General features: G+C 42.9%; 1 protein-coding gene across 12 annotated transcripts in view; it reads right to left on the bottom strand.

Moving 5' to 3' along the window:
* Window positions 1-2,592: 2,592 nt before the first annotated feature.
* Window positions 2,593-19,776, bottom strand: part of USO1 (USO1 vesicle transport factor) — a 33,585-nt gene continuing 16,401 nt past the window's right edge. For 5 of the 12 annotated variants that reach the window (XM_080616996.1, XM_080617005.1, XM_080617002.1 and 2 more), the window contains 16 exons: window positions 19,569-19,709; window positions 17,477-17,565; window positions 16,616-16,770; window positions 15,850-16,061; window positions 14,925-14,945; window positions 12,473-12,583; window positions 11,893-12,011; window positions 11,328-11,509; window positions 10,304-10,425; window positions 9,157-9,295; window positions 8,188-8,351; window positions 7,534-7,623; window positions 6,695-6,781; window positions 5,064-5,162; window positions 4,379-4,594; window positions 2,594-3,935 (listed from right to left, as the gene is read on the bottom strand). In XM_080616996.1, the coding sequence (XP_080473122.1) occupies window positions 3,858-3,935; window positions 4,379-4,594; window positions 5,064-5,162; window positions 6,695-6,781; window positions 7,534-7,623; window positions 8,188-8,351; window positions 9,157-9,295; window positions 10,304-10,425; window positions 11,328-11,509; window positions 11,893-12,011; window positions 12,473-12,583; window positions 14,925-14,945; window positions 15,850-16,061; window positions 16,616-16,770; window positions 17,477-17,565; window positions 19,569-19,709 (2,025 nt within the window). In that variant the 3' untranslated portion in view covers window positions 2,594-3,857. Of the gene's footprint in view, window positions 3,936-4,378; window positions 4,595-5,063; window positions 5,163-6,694; window positions 6,782-7,533; window positions 7,624-8,187; window positions 8,352-9,156; window positions 9,296-10,303; window positions 10,426-11,327; window positions 11,510-11,892; window positions 12,012-12,472; window positions 12,584-14,924; window positions 14,946-15,849; window positions 16,062-16,615; window positions 16,771-17,476; window positions 17,566-19,568; window positions 19,710-19,776 lie in introns of all 12 variants that reach the window. The other 7 variants (XM_080616999.1, XM_080616998.1, XM_080617001.1 and 4 more) reach the window with 5 other exon arrangements.

Genomic DNA, 19,776 nt, shown 5'->3' with positions numbered 1-19,776 from the left:
GGGAAAAGCACTTTGAATAGGCTGCTTTAAAACCTGTTTGTAACCAGTTTGGCTGTCTCCTGAAATTCCTACCCCACCTAGTTATCTCTTCCTTCATTTTTTTTGCAATTTCAAACATTCTGAAGTTGTATCCAAAGGGAAGAACTTTCCAAGTACAACACTGGAGAGAGGGGCCACTAAAAAATGTTGTAGCATACCATCCTTTGGGAGCGGCACTGATGTTCAGGTGAGGTTGGCAGATAAACAGCTCCCAGTCTAGATCACGCCAAGCTAGCAATCACATGCCTTGTGCTTTCATATCCTGGGTCCGTGTTTATGTTTGTTTTTCAAGTGATTCTGTCTCATCAGTGTAAGGAAAAGGTTAGTCTCTTTTCCCCATCTTCTTCTCTCTTATTCCACTTCCCTCTGTTCTGGAGAGGCATGCTTGCCTCCCAGGGGCTGATCACATACTGACCAACAACTTCCAGAAATACCTGTTAATTTCTGCCCACAGCATTTTTAGAGACCTCTCAGAAAGGCACCCAGAAGACAATAGAATCAAAATATCTGGGACAATATAAAAGGTGAGTAGAACAAAGAGCCTGCAAGGTCCCAGCTCACCTAGCGGGACACAAGGAGGAAAGAGCAGATCTCCCTGCTCATCCAGTTCTACAGGCCCCATCAGCTTGCCAGGCTCTCCATCCATGACAAAGCCACGAGGCTTCCTAACATCACTCCTTCTCCATTGCCAGCTTGGCTCTCTAACTGAAGGAGCCAAAACTTCCAAAGAAAACACTGCTTCACAGGACAGCCAACAGTGATGGGGAAGAGGTTCAAGCAGATATAAGTAGGTCTGTCCTGTCCAAGTAGGGTAGGACAAACTGTCACCAACTCCCTGGGGATGGTAGCTGCAGCAGCAAATAGCAATACCAACGCTCACAGGATACCTGCGTTGAAGCTGTCACCCTCTACTAGTGTACATAAAAAAAGGAATTTTTAAAACTGACTTCCCAAGACATGCAGAAAGGAGCTCTCATTTCTTCAGGTGATAACACTGCTGACTGAATCACTCAGTGCACATTTGAACTCCTTAACAAGTGAGCATGCCCTTTGTGGTGCTATTCAGACTGGTGCGTGGGTACAACCACTTGCCTAGCAAGCCCAGCTGTAGCCCTAGTTACATCAAAGCACCTCTCACTGACCTCTAGGAACCCTCAAGTTAGGCTCTGGGTTAGAATAAAACTCTCACTGCAATTCTTATCAACACCATTTATGTAAAAGACATTGGAATTGGCAAGACAGCTCCAGCCTCAGCCTGATTCTAATTATATGCTTCAATCACACTGGGATAACAATCAGGGAGAATAGATGATAGGTCTTGCATTCACGTGGTAGCAAGTAAATACAGCAATAAGCAAGACCAGAACTATCTCATGATTAAACACACTGATAGAAGAAATTGAAAGGCACACATGGCTTCCAACACTCAGAAATAATTTAAAGGTTGCAGAAGATATTGTGATTACAAAACTGGATTTAGGCCAGTCTAGCCTAACCTGAGTGTCAGAGGACCTGACAACCAAAATGATCTAGATCATTATATAAAATCCACATCATGAAGACCAGATTTAAAGTCATTGTTTTGTCATTAATGCTTAAAGTCTCCCACTGCACTGTGCCTGAAGGAGAACCCTAGTCACAAACAGAATTTTCAAGGGCTAAGAAATACTAGCCTATAACCATGCACACAGTGAGAGTTGGGTACTTGAATTCTTCAGCTATTTGTAATAATCCCATCTTGTGACAGTAGTATCTGTGAATGAGGATGGCAGCATGCCATTTCACCTACTTCATAACTAAGTCCCAACACAGAATGCTTGGGCATTAAGTTACACTGTGTTTTATTATTATTCCCCCTTCTAACTTCCAAAGCCATGTATCACTCAATTCAGCTTAACACAAGAGCTGCAGAATACCCTTGGCAAAGCAAATACCCTTCACTTAACACCTTTGCACTGAAGAAAAAAAAACATAAATCCAGTCCTGTTAGCTGTTACACGGCTATTGTACCACCTCCCACTTGAACAGCCGCCACAAGGTATCTTCTTTCTTCTCGTTCATGTCAAGAAGAAATTAAGTCATGCTAGGAAGCGTTTAAGTCACTAAACTGGGCTGAATTCATGCAGTGTGCTTGCACTGAGAGTTTGCAAGCAACAAAGCTGTCAATTCCTGTAGAACCTGTCCCCATCACTGAACAAGCAGCAAGAGCACTTCAGGCCTTCTGCCCTGGCTTTTCTGCCTGGCTTTTTCTGTGCAGCTCCTGGTATTAAAAACAAAAAAGGTAAGAAAAATGCAAGAACTGCCTCAGAATCAAAGTGTTATCAGTAAATGTCTCTGCACAAATAAATGTGGCAAAGGCATCTAGAAGGGCTTTCTGGGGCCTCCATGCTTCTGCCATCATTGGATTTTGCATAGAAAAAGCGAAGCTTGACAGGCAGTGCCTCCAAGCCGCTTGCCTCTGATTTTGCAGCTGTGCAGTGTTCAGTAGAACACAAGTCACATTGAAGGAAAGAACCAGGCCTTGTTGGATGGAAGACCCCACAGCCACATCATGCTTCAGCTCCTGTTCTGTCGCTCCTTCTCATGCTTGCTCTTCTTCCCCCATGCCAAAGAAATCTGCCCATGGATGGAGTGCAAGTGTGGAGCCTATTTAAAACACTCCAACAATTACACATTAAACACACACGGAGGGTATGAGGTAACTTCAGAAGAGTCTTTTCTAGTATTCCTGAAGTGATGGTGATTTTCAAGTTTAAAATCGCTCTGAGAAAGTTAAGCAGCTACTGAAGTCTGAACAGCTAAAAATGCAAACACTGAGCCAGCATCCCTATGCACTGATGTGATGACAGCACCAGTACAGGGTGCATTACTACTCACATCCATCACCCTAGACTTGTGTTAGACCATTTTACCTGTGTAATAAAATATATTTTATTAAAACAAGATAAGTCACTGAATTAGTACTAAGTGGACATACCTATTAAAAAAAAAAAAAAAAAAGAGCAATTGATGCATGTACTGTATTCAGTCTTTTAAAATTTTTATTCACTCCTCAAGAGTCAATAAGTTATATAAATCATAGTAGTTTTCATTTCCTTACTGAAGTAGTCAACAAGATCTTTACTTATATTTATGCTGAATTGGCAGCACATTAGACCTTTAGAAAGAGTGTGCTGGGGTTTGGTTCTCCAGAGGTTCTTCTTAAAAACACTACCTCTCTGCTTTTCATTGCTAGCATAGCACTGCAGCTCCCCAGGAGGTTCCAATACAGCCACTCCAAGTGTCGAGTCACTTGGCCCTGTGCAGGTCCATTCCCACCTGGAGAACCAGCCCCGAGGCTGGCAGAGTGGTGAACACACACCACAGCCACCCAAACCCTTCCACCTTGCCACTGCTGTTGGAAGGAGCTCCCTGCTGAAGGTAGGGGCAATGATTCCATTTGACAGATATTAAACCAAATACTTTTGTATTTAATTAACAGTTCCAGAAGGTTAAAACTGTAGATGAACACACAGAACTTCTGTCAATGACAATGAACCGAGGCAGTAACATTGTCATACCCATGCTTTAAACAGCATCTAAAGCAACTTCTAAGCAAGTATAATTTGGGATACTCTTGTAGAACTTAAGCAGTGATTTCTGTTTGCTTTACCTAGTAGGAAGGGTTTTCAAACACTTTAGTAACTTATAACTAGTCCCACAGTTGTCATTTTCCCATCTGCTGCTCATAAGCAGACGTTTTGCATTGTATACCAATAATAGATTTCCCCCCCCAATAACGATGCAGTCTAGTTTTCATGGTAACACACAAAAGCATTCTAGTCTTGTTCCTCTTCCTCCACATCCTCATCTTCATCCCCTTGATCTCCAGACTCAATATCATCTTCATCTTCAACCTGAAATTAAGAAAGACCTGTTGTGAGCAGGAACATCCCTTACTCCATTCCACCCTTCTGAAGACAAGGCAAATGCTAAGGGAGCAAAAACAAGCTTCAAGCTAATATAAAGTTATCATGGAGTATCAATTAGTGCTTAATAAAAACAACTGTCATCTTGTCAGATCAACTGCCCATAAGGCTCCCCAAAACTGCCCTGACAGTTCACAGTGCTGCTTAAAAAGCAGACTAAAGTTATCTAGTTATCACGTATATTATCTGTGGAATGATCCTTAGGATTGTATCACAGCCATCATCTGCTTTTGAGTTAGCAGCTAGGATGAGCTGCAGCAAGGTATCATTCCAGACATATATGTGAAAAGTAGTTTTCCTCACAGGAGTTTGGCAGGTACCTCTCAAGATCCCTAACCTTGAGAACCCAGTGGACCTGTTGTTTTGCTTACCGGTACACCAAGATCTTTCAATTTGATCTTCAGTGCAGATAGTTTCTGGTCCTGGTCAGCCAAAAGCACGAGAAGATCATCTTGTTCTTTCTTTGATTCTGCAACTTCTTGCTGAAGTTTAATTTTCTCATCTTGCAAAATAGCAACTGTACTGCTAGATGAATCCAGGTGCTGTTTTAGTGATTCTTTTTCCTCAGAAAGGGCTTTGACTTCACTCTGGAACAGGAAAAATCCCCCACCAGGTTACACCATAAGCATAGGAACAGCTGAAGCCTTCTTTCCTACAAACATATTCCATGCACTACTTATAACAGTTTCAACTCCAGCAAGTGCCCTGTGGGCCTTGCCCACACACTTCCTTACCCAAACTCCCCTTATTACCAACTAGGAGTAAGGGTAGGTGGAAGTCTCAGCAGTGACCACCTTCCCCCAGCTACTCTGAGCTGTCCTTGTCAGAATAAAGCTATCTCCTAGACTGTCATTACCAGCTCTTTTAAGGCAGACAAAGCTTGCATTTCCCAAGTGAAAAAGAAAGGAGATGCATCCAGCTCCCTCTGCATGGCCTGAAACACCTAAGATGTTCACGAAACAAACCACTTCCACTCAAAGCCTCTCCTATCATAGGAGTCCTCCAAGTGAAGACTGAGTATCAAATGACTTGGTTTAGTGTTCGCCTGCTACCAACCTTCAATTCTTTGATTTGTTGCTCAAGTTGTCCCTCCAATTCAGAGCTCTTTGCTACTATTACACCACTGTCTCCTAACACAGGGTCTGCAGTTGTGTTCTGTGGACAGAAAATTCAATAGAAGAGCACTGAATGCCTCACAGAGAAAGACAGCAAGCCAAGAAGTTATACAGTCAGCTAGAGAAATTTACAGGCACATTTTCTTCTTACAGTGTAGCCAAGGTGCGGTAGTTACAAACATCCTGTGCTGCAAGGCATCAGGAAAGAGGTCTGTGCTTCCTGGGGTCCCAGTAAACACATAACACGCACACAAAGAAGAAAACAAGGAGCAAGCTTTATTTCATATAAGTTGCTCTCTACAGAGACAGGGTTTTTTTCTGGGCAGACCCTATTTATTACAGGCCTTCACTCAGATGCTTTCCAAGTGCCAAAGATTTTATGTTATTAGGCTAAATATCTACAGCTTTGTATGTGACTACTAAAAATAGTAGTTCAGTCTCAGCCAGCCCTACCCAAATTCCAAAACGTGGCAGCTGTCTTTGAGCTACAACTACCCTGTGGCGGGAATTCCAGACAATTGCTTCTCCAGTGATGCCCTGTTTAAGCCAAAACTCTAGGCAAGGTCTGGAGGGTGACAGTGAGCTGCTCAGGCAGCAGGGAGCACCCAAGAGGCCCCTATCTCACAGGCACACATGGCCAACACATGTGCAACAGCATCTCAGATCACAGCTGCTGAAACTTGTGGCAATGCAGGTGTTAAAACCCTTCCTCTCAGCTGATCTATTAAATTAAACACGCAATATTTTCCCCACACAAGTACTCAAATTTCATATTTGGTGCACAGATCAGAACAAACCAGTCAGAGTAATAGAATCACAGACTGGTTTGGAAAGGACCTTAACATCATCTAGTTCCAAACCCTTGCCATGGGCAGGGATGCCTCACAACAGACCATGTCACCCAAGGCTCTGTCCAACCTGGCCTTGAACACCATCAGGGATAGAGAAGCAGCATGAGTTGAAGCGAGTGCATCTCCCACTGAGCAGATACCCTGTTCTCATTACAGCAGAGCTGTCAAGCAGGGCACACCACAGCTACCCTTGTTCTAGATCAGATTATTTAGCTATTCTGTAAGGCTTTATGGTCTCATCTTTTCAATGCAAAGCTAAAAAAAAAAAACCAAACAAACTCTTGAGGCATTTGGAGGCTGCACAGATGCACTTACCAATTGCTATTCAACCATACCATCAACTTCCAAATTAGTATCCTCAATTGTTTGCAAGAGTAACGATCCCTCTAATGTCCATGGTATCATGCAGTTGTGTCTCAAGAGACTACTTCCTTTGATTAGGGTGAGAGCTTAAATAAAGTGCTAAATAGTTGGCATTCCTTTGTTAAAAAAATACCAAGGACAAGTGGCCTCATGGAGCACTAACTGGACTGCAAGTCCCCTCTTCCCTCATGAAGGACCTGTCTAGGGAACATGTTACTTCATTTACAACACTCTGGGAATCACTTGCTGATGTGTATTCTTAAAACAAGGTTGGGTTAGGCTGCAGACAGCATGCAGGAAAGCAAAGTCTCCAAATTTAGTCCCCAAAAGAGAAAATAAGTAACTTGGTCACTGGTACCATTACTTGTAGCTTTTGATTCTCTATCAGAAGCTGAGAGATTTCTGCAGACTGTAGTTGTAGCTGACTCCTGAGCATTTCTAACTCCTTTGGGAAACAAAGACAAAGCCATACTTTTAAGTTAATTCAATAACGCAAGATAATTATTCACAATACATTCTTCTTCAGTTAAATGTTACCAAACTGTTTCATACTAGCATGTGTGAGAGAAAAGCTGCAACCATTTCTCTGGAAGACCAAACCAGTCCCACCATTTTCCACCCCGCTCTTAGGAACTCTTTTCTATGGCATGCCCAACCAAGGCACCTGTGTGAGCCTCAGTCTCCCTTATTAAGGTGTTTCACACCACTAGCACTCCCATTAACCTCCTCCACTCATTACTGTTCTTGGTGCAGAAACCCATTATGACTGATTAATCCAGTCACATTAAACTAGTTCTCTAATCAGAGAAACTCTGCTAGGTATTTATGAGCAACAGCTCCCATAAATTACTCAATGTGCACTTGTACAACACTTACTCCATGTTGTACATTTAATACCTGGAATCTTTCATATCGGTATTTAAAGATACACTTTTGCAATGAATAAACTGATTTTGCAACTCTGAAGCAACAGTTTGTCTTCTGCTGCCTCAAACCTGCTTAGCAGAAAAAAAATGTTTCACTTTAGATACACAATCTTGATGCTCCAAGATGCGTAGCATCATCACATGAAGGTACACCATCAAAAACTTCAACATGCTCAGGGATCAGTGCTCCTCCCTGCAGTATGACAAAGCTCCCTGCCCATCCCAAGCTGCCACTGCTGACCACAGCTTTGCTGAAATACCCCAACTTCACCTTTTGTAGTTCATTATTGTGCTCCAAGCCATCAGATCTGCTGTTCTGTGAAGACAGCTCTGTTGTTCCTATTTCCAACTGCGAAGACTTCTGTAATAGGAAAAGGGACATCAGCCATAGAAGTAGTTAGCATAAATACAGTCACGTTGCTAGAAGCCAGAGCAAATTCTGTGCTTGCATGATCCAAGTTTCCAATATACGAGGTTAAGAAATGCACAAAGTTCCCTGATTACATGAGAGCAGCAGAGTAGTCCTCCCTAAGGTGGATACAAAATCATCTTCCACCAACCCAAATGCAGAAGACAAGTACAAAATAAAAGCAGCATGCATCATCTGCATTTTGGCAAGCAGGCCACCATAAATACAACTTAGAAGCTTAGTGGGGGTAATGCCTAAGAGAAACCTACCATTTTTTCCCCACCTAAACCACCCTAAAACTCCTGATTCTACAGTCAGGTCACCCACACAAATTACTTTTGAAAACAGTGGGAAGCAGGAAAGGCTTTGCTCAAGCCATCTCCCATACCATTTCCTATTATCAGCATGCAATCAGTTATGATACTTTGCCATCATAATGAGGACTTAGCTTAAGGCAGATGACATTTGAAAACATCATTTGGAAGCTGCAGCAAGTTCTGCAGAGACAGCACTTACCAATTTTTCAATCAGAAAATCCTTTTCCCTTATCAGCCCTTGCAGCAGCTCATGCTTGTTTTTCCATTCTTCCAACTCCTCTTTTAGTTTGCTCACTTCTTCCGTCTGAATGCCATTCATCTGAAACGTATCCCCATGGGAATTGTGATGTTGAGTGTCCTTTCCTGAAAGACAGAATTTATTAAACCAAGGTCACAAACACCAATGCCATTTTGAAGTTAGCTTCAAACACACCAATTCAAGAACTTATTGCCCATCACACAGGGCAACACAAGCAATTCCAACTCAAGAACCAGAGCACAGTACTTAGGAATTCTCTATCAAAAATGAATAAAGAGCTGTAATTTGTCATTCCTTCAAGCATGTATCTGTGGCTGCACCAGCATGCTGCTTCAGTTGTTCAGTTCATCCAAAGTAACATCAAAGACAAATCATCCTACAGAGGAAGGATGACTGTGTCCTTATATATTTTTAATAATAAATAATTGTGAAGGCAAAATTAGTTTTGGAAATCATCACATCCAGTTTATCACGCATCTTGACTTTGGAGTAACTTGAATATACTGTCCTGATTCAAACGCTTAGTTAGCAATCCCTCCAGTGGCAGTGATAAGCCTCATCTTGCACATCTGCCATACAGTTCTTCCTCAATTCATTATTTTCATCCACAGACCTGAGTTCCAAGACTTAAGCACAAAGCAAGAACACATTTTACCTCGTGCACATTTTCAAGCTGTCCTGTCCGATTTCAGTCTTTAATTCTTCAACTTTAAAGGCACTTAAAGTAAAACCTAGTATTTTTAGATAAGAAAGAAAATCTAATGCTTCAGCAAAATTGCTTGAAATGCCCAACATCAGCCTGAAATCAGTGTATTTAATCTCTGTGAGAAGTTTTTCATATGCTGCAGAACATACAACAGCATGTCTGAAGTGATAGATGGTACTTTTTTAATTAGTCTCTGAGCCTACCTAGCTGCACTTTAAGGAGATTATATTGGTCCTTATGCTGTTGGATCTGTGACACTTGCTGGGTTACTGTTGCTTGGAGCTGTTCATTTTGAGACATTAAAGTGGTAATTCGTTGTTTTAGTTCTTCAAGCTCCTGGTCCTGTGAAAGGCAAAAAACAAAGCACTGAAGAACAGTAACACTTCTGAAGATGATACTGTCAGGAAGGCAAGTAAAGACAGAAAAACCTCAACTACAGCACGACACAATACTGGTAGTGATGCTGTCTATGCTACCTGTATCTGGTGAGCAGGAAAGCCTCATGCAAACCTAGATAGCTATTCCAAGGAAAAAAGCCTGGCAAAGACAGGAGAAGCCTATCACACCAGACCAATGCATTCCAAGTCTTTTGGAGAAGCCAAACCAGCAGCCCCACAACAGAGACAGCACAAGAATGAGGAGGAAATCTATGAAGTCTGGTGATTGTAGTTGTTCTCCACCACACCAAAGCCTGCATGAATTTGGGGCACTTCAAGAGTCTTCCAGGAAGTTGTAAGAACTGCTGTCACTGCAAGTTCAGGAAAACCTCACCAGCAGTTCAAAAGTGCCCCTTAAATCCACATGTACCACTGTGCCCTCTGTCCATTCCAGATCCCTGAACTCAACACACCTGCTTCAGTCCCCATTAACTATTAAGTTAATTAGCTTTGCTCTTCTACTTCTCCCTCTAAGCTGTTGCAACTAAACAAGCAAACTCCCATTGGAAAAAACAATTAGGAGTTCAACCACAGCAGGTATATGCAAAACTTCACTAACTCCCATTCTTCATTCAGCCACACTTCATCTGTCATCTTCTCAAAAGTGAGAGCCCAGAACTAAGAGCTGTATCTCTCTATGAGGGGCTGCAAGTTCTCGAATTACTCATTTGAGAAGGCTTAAACACAGGAAAGAGCAGATATATCCCAGGAAAACACTTTATCTTATCCACTATTCTAAACACTGATATTTCATTTGAACCAGAACTTGGTTTAAGTGCTTGTAGAAGTGTTTCTGCAGTGCTAGTTTCCTGGTTACTTCATTTGGAACTCTGGGTATCAAACTGCACTGGTGCCTCTGAAAGCCAAACCAACCAATCCCTGGAGGCACATGTACAGCGTAACTCCCTCTCACCTGCTCTCTGATGACTTTTTTGTATTGAGTCACAATGTTGTCATGCTGTTCCAATGTCTTCTTGACCTCCTCCTCCTTTTTATCTTCCTCACTGGACTTGTAAATAGCTTTACTTATGACACCTGTTAAAAACAATTCACATCTTTTTTGTCCTCACATCTGTCTCACAATCCAACCCAGTTTAACTGAGTTCAGGGCATTAGAAACTAAACCTGCACTTTAAAAACAAAGAGGTTTAAGGAAGCAGCCATCTTTTATAGCCAGGTTTGCAGGCTCACTGCTTTACACAGACTCAGAAAAGCAAATGGGTGTTTGGAGTCCTCCTTATCACAAAAGGTGGGGTTTAATTGTTATGGCTCCACCACAGCTGCTGCCCAAGTGCTTGTGCAGTTAAGTGAAACACCTGGGGCTGCCAGGGCAACATGCAGATGAAATGCAATTGGGCAAAACCATCTTCACAGTTCCTGCTTCTTTTTTATCTTCTGCACACTGATTTGAGTTGGGTAGTATTAATAACCAGGACGTCAGTTACACTTTAAGAATGATGACAACCAGTCTCTTTAGTGAAGGACAGAAAACACTAAAGTGCTTATCATTTTTGAACAGGCCAGGAAATACAGCATTCATTGTTTTTCTTCATGAATCAGATAGAAACAGCCAGTATCTAAATTGCTTACTTCCACAAATGGAGCATCTATGACCATCACATGTTCAATGCTTGGTCTCTGTATGACCACAGGTAAATACACATCCTGGCCACAGTATGAGAACTCAAAGGATGTAATAATAATCCTTTCACCTAAAAATTAAAAGTTAACCAATGTGTACAAGCCCTGATTATGGGCTTGCACAAGGAGTTAATACTTAAACTGTGAAATTACTTACAGCTATTACAGCATCATGTTTTTCAGAATACTCCATTTTAGTATTATCACACTACTTTTAAGACTGTTACATTCAGCACATTTGGTAGTTCAGGCATCAGCTTGTCACAAAAACAACAGAAGCAAGCACATCATCTCACCTTCCAATTCCTTCACAAGCTTGGTAAATTCATGATCAAACATCATGTGCTCTGGGCTGGAAAAACCAGGCTGGGGTTTCTGAGCAGCTCTGGAATAAAGTTCATGTTTGCTAATGAAGCCAAGCTTCTCAATGAAGTTCTCCCTGCCAATCCTCTTCTCAATCAGTTGCTTCAGCTTCTCTCTGAAAGGAAAAGAGAAATCAATCACAGTGCAACAATTGAAAAGTGAACCCATCCTTCCCTCGGTGGTTTTTACAGTTACAACTCTTGAGTATCTGTCTCAAGTCTGAGCCACAGCAGATGCTGCATTCATAATGCCATTTTACAGTGACCACTGGCATCTGTTCCTGGAGCAGGCACACACAGGTTCAAAGGACCTATACAAAACAACTACCTGCTTTGCTTAGCTAGAGGTGGGTCAGTTGTTGTGCTTCCCATAAGGAACATACATAGAAAACATGCAACCAAATCTATGCAGCACCGCTCAGTTAAAAGCCTCTTAATCCACCACCTGCCATTCACAGAATCTTTCCCTACAGTCATCTTCTTTTTACAGCATACTTACTTCCTATAATTTTCAAGGGAATTGTCATTATAGTAGATGGAAATGCCAAGCAAAAGTGCACACAGGCCTTGGACGAGTTGCTCCTCTTCTCCCAGGTTTTCAGCTATCTGCCCTGTGAGCTGGACTCTTGTTAAGGATATTGGAGATACTTCATAAGCACCATACATGTAACTTAATATTCTGTGTATAGATTCCCAGTTAAAATTCTTTGCAGAGATAAACGCAAGCTTGATTAGGAAGCAGGCAAAAGAGCTGAGGAAAGCCTTGCAAAGCTAGCTCCTGTCAGGGAGAACTGGGGTAGCCAGTGGTTTTCCTGACATTTCTTCTCTAACTGTCTGCTCAAAGAGATTGAGTTGTTCCAAAACAGGCTTGCTGTTTAGATAAGGTGACAACTTCAGCCTGATGTACTTTAGCCAGATTTCTTCCTGAAAAGCAAGCAGAGAAATACGCTTCACCAGAAATAGGGAGCATTCTTCCTACCTCCTGGCATAAGTCACCCTGAAAATAGTAGTGGGCTTGTTGCAATCTAAAAAAACTACATTTGCATGGCAGAACAACAAAGCAAGCAGGTCAAGGATACAAAAGGTATATTGGCTGGATTATGAAGGAAGTGGGTTACAGCAATGGAGCAGTTGCTGAGCCAAGTGCAAAGTAACATCAGAAGTCCAACCCTGGTCTGGACTTTGCTGCCCTGAAAGAATAAACCCCCCCATCATTAACTTTCCACAGTGGAGGACTGAAATACCAAAAAAAAGCCTGTACTGCTTCAGAACTCACCCATTCACCATTGTAAAAACCATGTCTTTCAAAATACCCATTTGTTAGTTATACTGAACACAGCTTTAGTGCTTCGGTGAAACAAGTATTAAACCATTTGTATCTGTTTTCAGAGCAAACCAGCAAGCAACACAGATGTGAAATATGGCTCAGTGCAAATTAACACCAGTATAAAAATCATAAATTAGTTCTGCATTTATAATTCACACTAAGGTAACATGGAGAAATGCAGAGACACCACCCTGTAAAGGAGCAAGGTGTAAATTAAGTCAGGTAAGGATTCCCGGTAAGAAGGCATGCATCACTAAGACTTCCCTTGCTGACTACAAATTGCTACATGTTCCTGATGTTATTTTGTAAGTCAAGAAAGATACTACTGTAGTGGCTTTTGGTTCAGACAGTATGCACATTAAGCCAGCAAGAGGAATGCTAACTGTAGTATCTGGCTTTGTTAGTTTTCATCTGTCAATTGCCTGCCTTTTCAATTTTGTTCCCCTTGTCTTTGCTGCAGGTACTGTGGGCATAGCAGCGTTGAGGCAGGCATACCTCTCTTCCAATAGTCAGCATTCAAAAGGTAACCAAGAAACACGTTCCCTGCATGGAAAATAGAACTTCACACAAGCACCTAATAAATTGGGCAAAGTAACTGGAAGCTGAAGTCAAGGCTCAAAGGGACGATGAGGCACACAACTGCTGGGATGGCTTCAGTGGGGGCAAGTAAATGAGCAGGCACAGGGATCAAGGCAAAGAGATAGTCATCAAAAACAAAGAGCCTGTGCTTGAAACATTGAATTTCCATCCTTGCCTCTGATATACTCTATGCTTTAGGGCTGAAGGCAGTGTTGGTTTTAACTCCAGCTAAGCATTTAAAACGAAATAAAACCCCCCAAGGTCTTTGAATAAGCCAGTCTGCCCATTGAAACAGCTCGTAAGCAGCAGTCTGGCAAGAAGCTCTTCTGCAGCTCCCAGCTGCTGACTTCGAGACAGACTGGAATCGAATCTAGCAGCTCTGGCAGAAGATACCAAGCTACCGAGCTCTGAAGAGACTGCCTTCAAGGACTTCCTTCTGAGGTACTGTGACTTGCTGCAGTACATCTCCCTCATTAAGATGAAATCATTTCCTTAAAGGAGGAGAACAGAGATTACAGCTATCAAGACTGTGGCAGTCATCCCTAATGCTGCACACAGAGGAAAGTCAGCATCTGGTCATTTTTCATGATTATCACCATTATTACTTCCTGAGACCCAAGTGAACCTCATCAGAGCAGCAGAGATCACAGCCATCACCACCAACTGCACAGCACCTGACTGTTGTGTTTCATGGTGAGTCCTTCATGCCCTACCAGCAATTCTTGTTTAGTCTTTGTTACAGGTTTGTCTACAGCTTTGCTGTGACCCTGTCATGCTGTTGTAGCAACACAGAGATTATCTTGTTGCTGCTGCCCTTCTGCCTGAAGGTCATGACTGGCTTCCACTGATCTAGACCTCACTGTGAGCTGTGTAGTCTCCACCAAACTATATGCTCCTCTGGCCCTCTCCTTTCCTCTGGAAAACACCACTACACAGTTATATTCTAGATATACTATGATAGCACCTACTGTGACAGATTACAGCTCTCCATGGCTGTTGTTCTGCAGTTCAGGGCTGGTAATGATATAACCCCACCCTGCAGAACAACCGATAACCAACTCAGCAGTGAGTTAAATAACACAGCCTGAAAGTCAAACCCTCGTGTCAGGCACCATTTGCTAGTAATGAGATCCTTGCTATTCACAAGTAGTAGCTCCAAGGTTATAACATCTGCTGGCAAGTACAACCTACAAAGTGCCCAGGAGGCAGGTTAAACATGGTTTTTCTTTTCGCAGTCAGGAAATCAGCAGCACATTCCTGCTTCAGGTTGTACCAGCTGTTTGCTACAGGCCAGTCTGAGAAAACACCATTTCTAACAGTTTTAATTTTCCTTACAAGAAAGCTCCTCTGTTAGGTGATGAGATAGTGAATGAGTCTGCCCCACTGGAAAGAAAGCACCAGTGCTACCCAAGATCCTTATCCCATAGTTTTGTGGAGAGAATCCCCTGGAGACACAGAAAGAGCTTGTTACGCTAGGGAAAAACCCAAACCCAATGCAACACAAAGCCGTAAGTGGAAACACATCAAAAAGCAGTTAAAGAAAACCTCCCCAGCAAAACCAAAGGCAAGAGGAAAAGGCCTGCTTTTGGCAAGAAAATGCCCAAGCTGGGCCAAAATATACATACCCGTCTGTCGATCTTATCACCCTGCAAGTTACAGACGTATTACTTGAGAAGCTTCAAGTACAACACAGTTCAGAAACATCCCCCCCCAAAGTTTCAGTCCCTTCCATCATGTAAGGCTAAAGAGCCACAGGCAGTTTTGCTGACTCAAATTTACCTCACACAAAAAAAGCCAGGAACAGGATAAAAAGGAGCACTGTCAGTTTTCAGGTCAAGAGATGAAAAAGTCACATGAACCAATTCAGAATTCCAGCATTCTGCTGGAATTATTATCAATTGCAGGGAAGTCTAATAGCTGCCAGAGGTACCCAGCTCCTCATTACTGCAGTCATTCAGAGGAAAGCATCCAGAATAGAAGCAGATGTCCCAGGGAAGCATGGGCTCACAGGTGAGCTTCACTTGCTCAACACTGGCAAAGCTAACAAGAAAGCTTTCCAGTTTTTAACAGCAAAACCAACCCCAACCAACATGTGAGAGCCTGGTACTTTCACGACATTCCCAGTTAACAGTTACAGGTTAAATACTAAGCAGGAACCCTTTCAGCAACACAATGCCACTAGAGATCCTGCCAGTTTGCCTCTTCTTTTAAACCAAGTTTAAGGTCTAAATGCTTCAGAACCCTCTACTTAAGAGTTGGCAACACCAAGGATCAATCGCTGATGAAAAACCAAGATGTGCTGTTTTTCTCTTCTCCCTAGAGCATAGGAGGGTTTAAGCAAAGCTTAAAATCATCTGCAAAAGACAGAGAACCCTCCTGCTCCCTAAGGTAGATGACTAGATGGCTACCTAGATGACTACTCTAAGACTAGGTGACCTTTGAAAGTCCCTTCCAACCCATACTATTCTATGATTCTATGCCCTCCTGTGATGCTCCTGCACAAGTGCAGCATTCCTCCTGGATACCTGGAGCCTTAACCCGGTGCTGTACCTGTGAGAGGATGTTGGTGCATTGCTGCAGCAGCGACACAGGTGGATTGCCAATGCTGGTGGCGAGCTGAACTCTAAGGAGCTGTTCTTTCAGAGTGGCATTCTCCTGCAATGCATGGGCCAGGGCCACAGCAGCACACCAGTTAGAGAGGGAGTCCGTGGAAAAGAGGCCCCCACAGAGCAGCTGACCAGCCGAGACAGAGTTACCTGTAGCTACCAGAATGATCAAGAAGTACAAGTGAGATTAAAACAAGCCACAAAAATAGGCAAAATATTTAAGACATCAGCATACAGTTAAAATGCAGAAAAATTAAACTAGTCAAGTTTGAGAGAAAACATAAGCCAAGAATGAACACCAAACATGGACTCTTCATCTTCTCCTGAAGCAACAGGACAAGGGGTAAAGGATTTAAACTTGAACAGGGGCAGTTCAGGTTAGATATAAGGAAGAAGTTCTTTACTGTGAGGGTGGTGAGGCACTGGAAAAGGTTGCCCAGAAAAGTGGTGAATGCTCCATCCTTGGCACTGTTCAAGTCCAGGTGGACAGAGCTTGGGTGACATCACCTAGAGTGAAGCATCCCTGCCCAAGGCAGGGGGTTGGAACTGGATGATTTTACGGTCCTTTCCAACCCAAACCATTCTGTGATTCTGTGATCTTGCCCAGATCAGACACTCAATGGCAAGTAAATGATTTTGCAGAAGACATCAGCTGATGCATTAAACATTAGTGGCAGTTAACTCGTTGCAGAGACGCTAACTCTGCATACCATCAATAGTAGATGGCAGAAGTGTTGACACAATTTCTCCTTGGCCTTTTTGGTTTTTGTAGAGAAAGCACTGGAAACAATAGAGAACAGCACAACGTAGCACAAAAGGCTGACGTTCGTTCACCATGGACATCAGAAGTACTACAATCGCAGGCCTGTTGGGAAAGATAAAACATTAGGGTACAGTTGTGAATGGAGACAGCCACAGGCAATCTGTAGTGTATTCTACAGGTAAGGAAAGAGACTTTCGCCCATTCCATATATCACAACTGGAGTAAACCCCTTGATTTTAATACGCAGGTTTTCCAGGTCATTAAAACATGTAACAGTATTCTTCATGCATGACTGCCAAGAGCTAGCATTCCTCCACAGCATCTCCATTGCCCATCAAGTCCCCGGCTGCTCTCTGTAAGCTTCAATAATATCACAGAAGATGCCTCATGAGGCCACTATCAGCCTGTAATACAGAATGCTGCCCCTCTACCTTCACCCTCCTATTCAATGTTGAGATTAAGATCTCCTTAAGCTAACATTTGCTGTTCCCCAGTCTGAGTAAATAGCAATTACCTGCCTGTTTTCCTGGCCTTTAACTCCTTTTGTAGGCTGTCCTCTGATCGACAGTTCTTCCCTGTCTAGAAATTTCTCAGCTACTGCTCACTCATTTTTCAGGTGTCACATAACAAAATCAGTTCTAGGTCTTATCTCTGTAAAACACACCTGACACCTTGATGCTCTAACACATCAATGTGAACTCAATTCTATTGCTCTGTATCATAATTTAAACAATCCTTCAGATCAGACTGCCATGGCCCATACCAATACAGCATTACCTAACACAGTCAAACACTTTTCTTCCTCTACCTTGGTGGATTGGAAGGTGCATTTACAGAGGCAAAGTAGTCTTGATTCATCTGGCATCCTCGAATGACCTCAGATACAGTGTTTATGGTCTACAGAAAGGGTAGAGAAAAAAATAAGACAGTTAAATGTGAGCCATAATCTACTACCTAGGTCACTCACTCAAAATTATTCAAGGTTACCCTGACAGCTCAGTATCACAGAACACATATTCAGCATATTCGCTAAAACTATTTCAAATCAAATCCAAACAACTAACAGCTGTGAAGCATGCTGAGGGAAAGGTCAAGGGACAGAAAGCTCTGATGGATCTATCACACCCAGTTACCTCCAACTTTATTTGCTACCTCAGACCAGGTTTGCTATGACAGCCAGTTAAAGTAGACATTTTAAAGAAGTTGAAAGATGAAACCTTCTAAAAGGTGAAAAGAACTGGAATGGAGGCCACACCAAAGGAAACAGTCTATGCTCAATCATGGAATGGCTAGGGTTGGAAAGAACCTTAAGATCATCTAGTTCCAACTCCCTGGCTTGGGCAGGGATGCCTCACACTAGACCATGTCACCCAAGGCTCTGTCCAGCCTGGCCTTGAACACTGCCAAGGGATGGAGCATTTACCACTTATTTGGATGACCTGTGCCAGTGCCTCACCACCCTCACAGTAAAGAACTTCTTCCTTATATCTAACCTGAACTTCCTCTGTTTCAGTTTAAACCCATCACTTGTCCTATTGCTACAGTCCCTGATGAAGAGTTCCTCTTCACCATCCTTGTAGGCCCCCTTCAGATACTGGAAAGCTGCTCTGAGGTCTCCACACAGGTTCTCTTCTCCAGGCTGAACAGCCCCAATTTTCTCAGCCTGTCTTTGTATGGGAGATGCTCTAAGTATGTCATTTTATCAAGGGAAAAAGCACTTCATCCTACTGCAAGCACGGCTTCCTAGAAGCTAGAAATGCCTCATCACTGGGAATGCGGCAAGTCAGAATACTTCTAGACTCTCTCAAGAGAGAAAAACCCCACCACCAGAACAGGGCAAAACATGAATCAATACAGCCACACTGGGATATGCTAAAATCCAACAGAGAAAAATCAGCAAATAGCAGTAACTTCTGTTTGCAGAATATAATCTAAAAGACTATCTTACATTGATGCTGCCTCCTGTGAGAGACTGAACTGAAATCAGACTCCACTGTCCATTGTCTCAAAGGTTGGCATGTATGAGAAGCTGAGATGGGATTCCACCTTCCACTGTCTCAGAGATGGGTGGGAGAAGCTGAGATAAGACTCCAACATCCATTGCCTGAGAGAAGGCTGTGAGGAACTGAAATGGGACTCCATGTCCACTGCCTGAGAGATGGGTGGGAGGAGCTGAGATAAGACTCTTCCACCCACTACCTCCAGGACTGGTGTGAGGAATTGCTGCCCATTATCCCAAGACTTGCTGCAGACATGCAGTTGAAGAGCTGGCTGCAAGACCAGCAAACTGGTCTACCAAGAATGTGTAATATGTGACATGAAGAACAGAGGTGCTCCCCCCAACTCATAATAAAAGGGGGAAAAGATAATCGCCAGGTAGGACACCTCTGTGAGAGCACCCTCCACAAGGACACCCACCTCTGACAACTACTACAAACTCTCACGGACACTGCTCTGATACCAACTATGGACCCTGAAGGACTCCAACCACTGAGGATGACAACCACAGACCCTGGGACACCGCTGGATCCATGGTGGTGACTATATCTCTGCACCCTGAATTCTTGCTTCATTTCTATCTTTTTTTCTGGTCTGTCCTACTGCTACCCCCTTTTTAATAATTTCCTTTTTTATAATTGTCTTTCTGTAATAAACTGATAGATTACAGTACTTGACCTCATTTGCGTCTTAATTTCACTCTTGGAATCACAAACAAAACACGACTGACATTCGCATTTTCTCCCTGACACCCACACAGGAAACTGACATCTGTGACATCTGAAACTCTTAGCAAATAGCCTAATTCCAGTTTGTCTCTGCAGCAATCCATTATCCCTGTAGAAGACTGCTTTCACCCATTTAGTTGCCCCCTCTCATCACATCAATCTGCTTCCTCTTACTTCTGTCAGGATATCAGCAGGAACTCCTGTTGCCATCAGGATTGTACAGAGCTGCTGTAAGAGCCCACAGTGAAACATTGCTTTCTGACAGCTGCTGGTAGCACCAGGAGGATTTGTGGGAGACACAAGTACCCGCACAAGCTAGAAAAAATGAAGAACATCTTTATGTGAAGAGAGCCTGAGACCACCTGAAACACCAAACAAAACC

This window comes from Psittacula echo (genome assembly GCF_963264785.1).
Source record: "Psittacula echo genome assembly, chromosome: 1".
In the NCBI taxonomy this organism is placed as follows: domain Eukaryota; kingdom Metazoa; phylum Chordata; class Aves; order Psittaciformes; family Psittacidae; genus Psittacula; species Psittacula echo.
The sequence above is the reverse complement of the archived record's forward strand: the minus strand, read 5'-3'. Positions and strand labels throughout refer to the sequence as shown.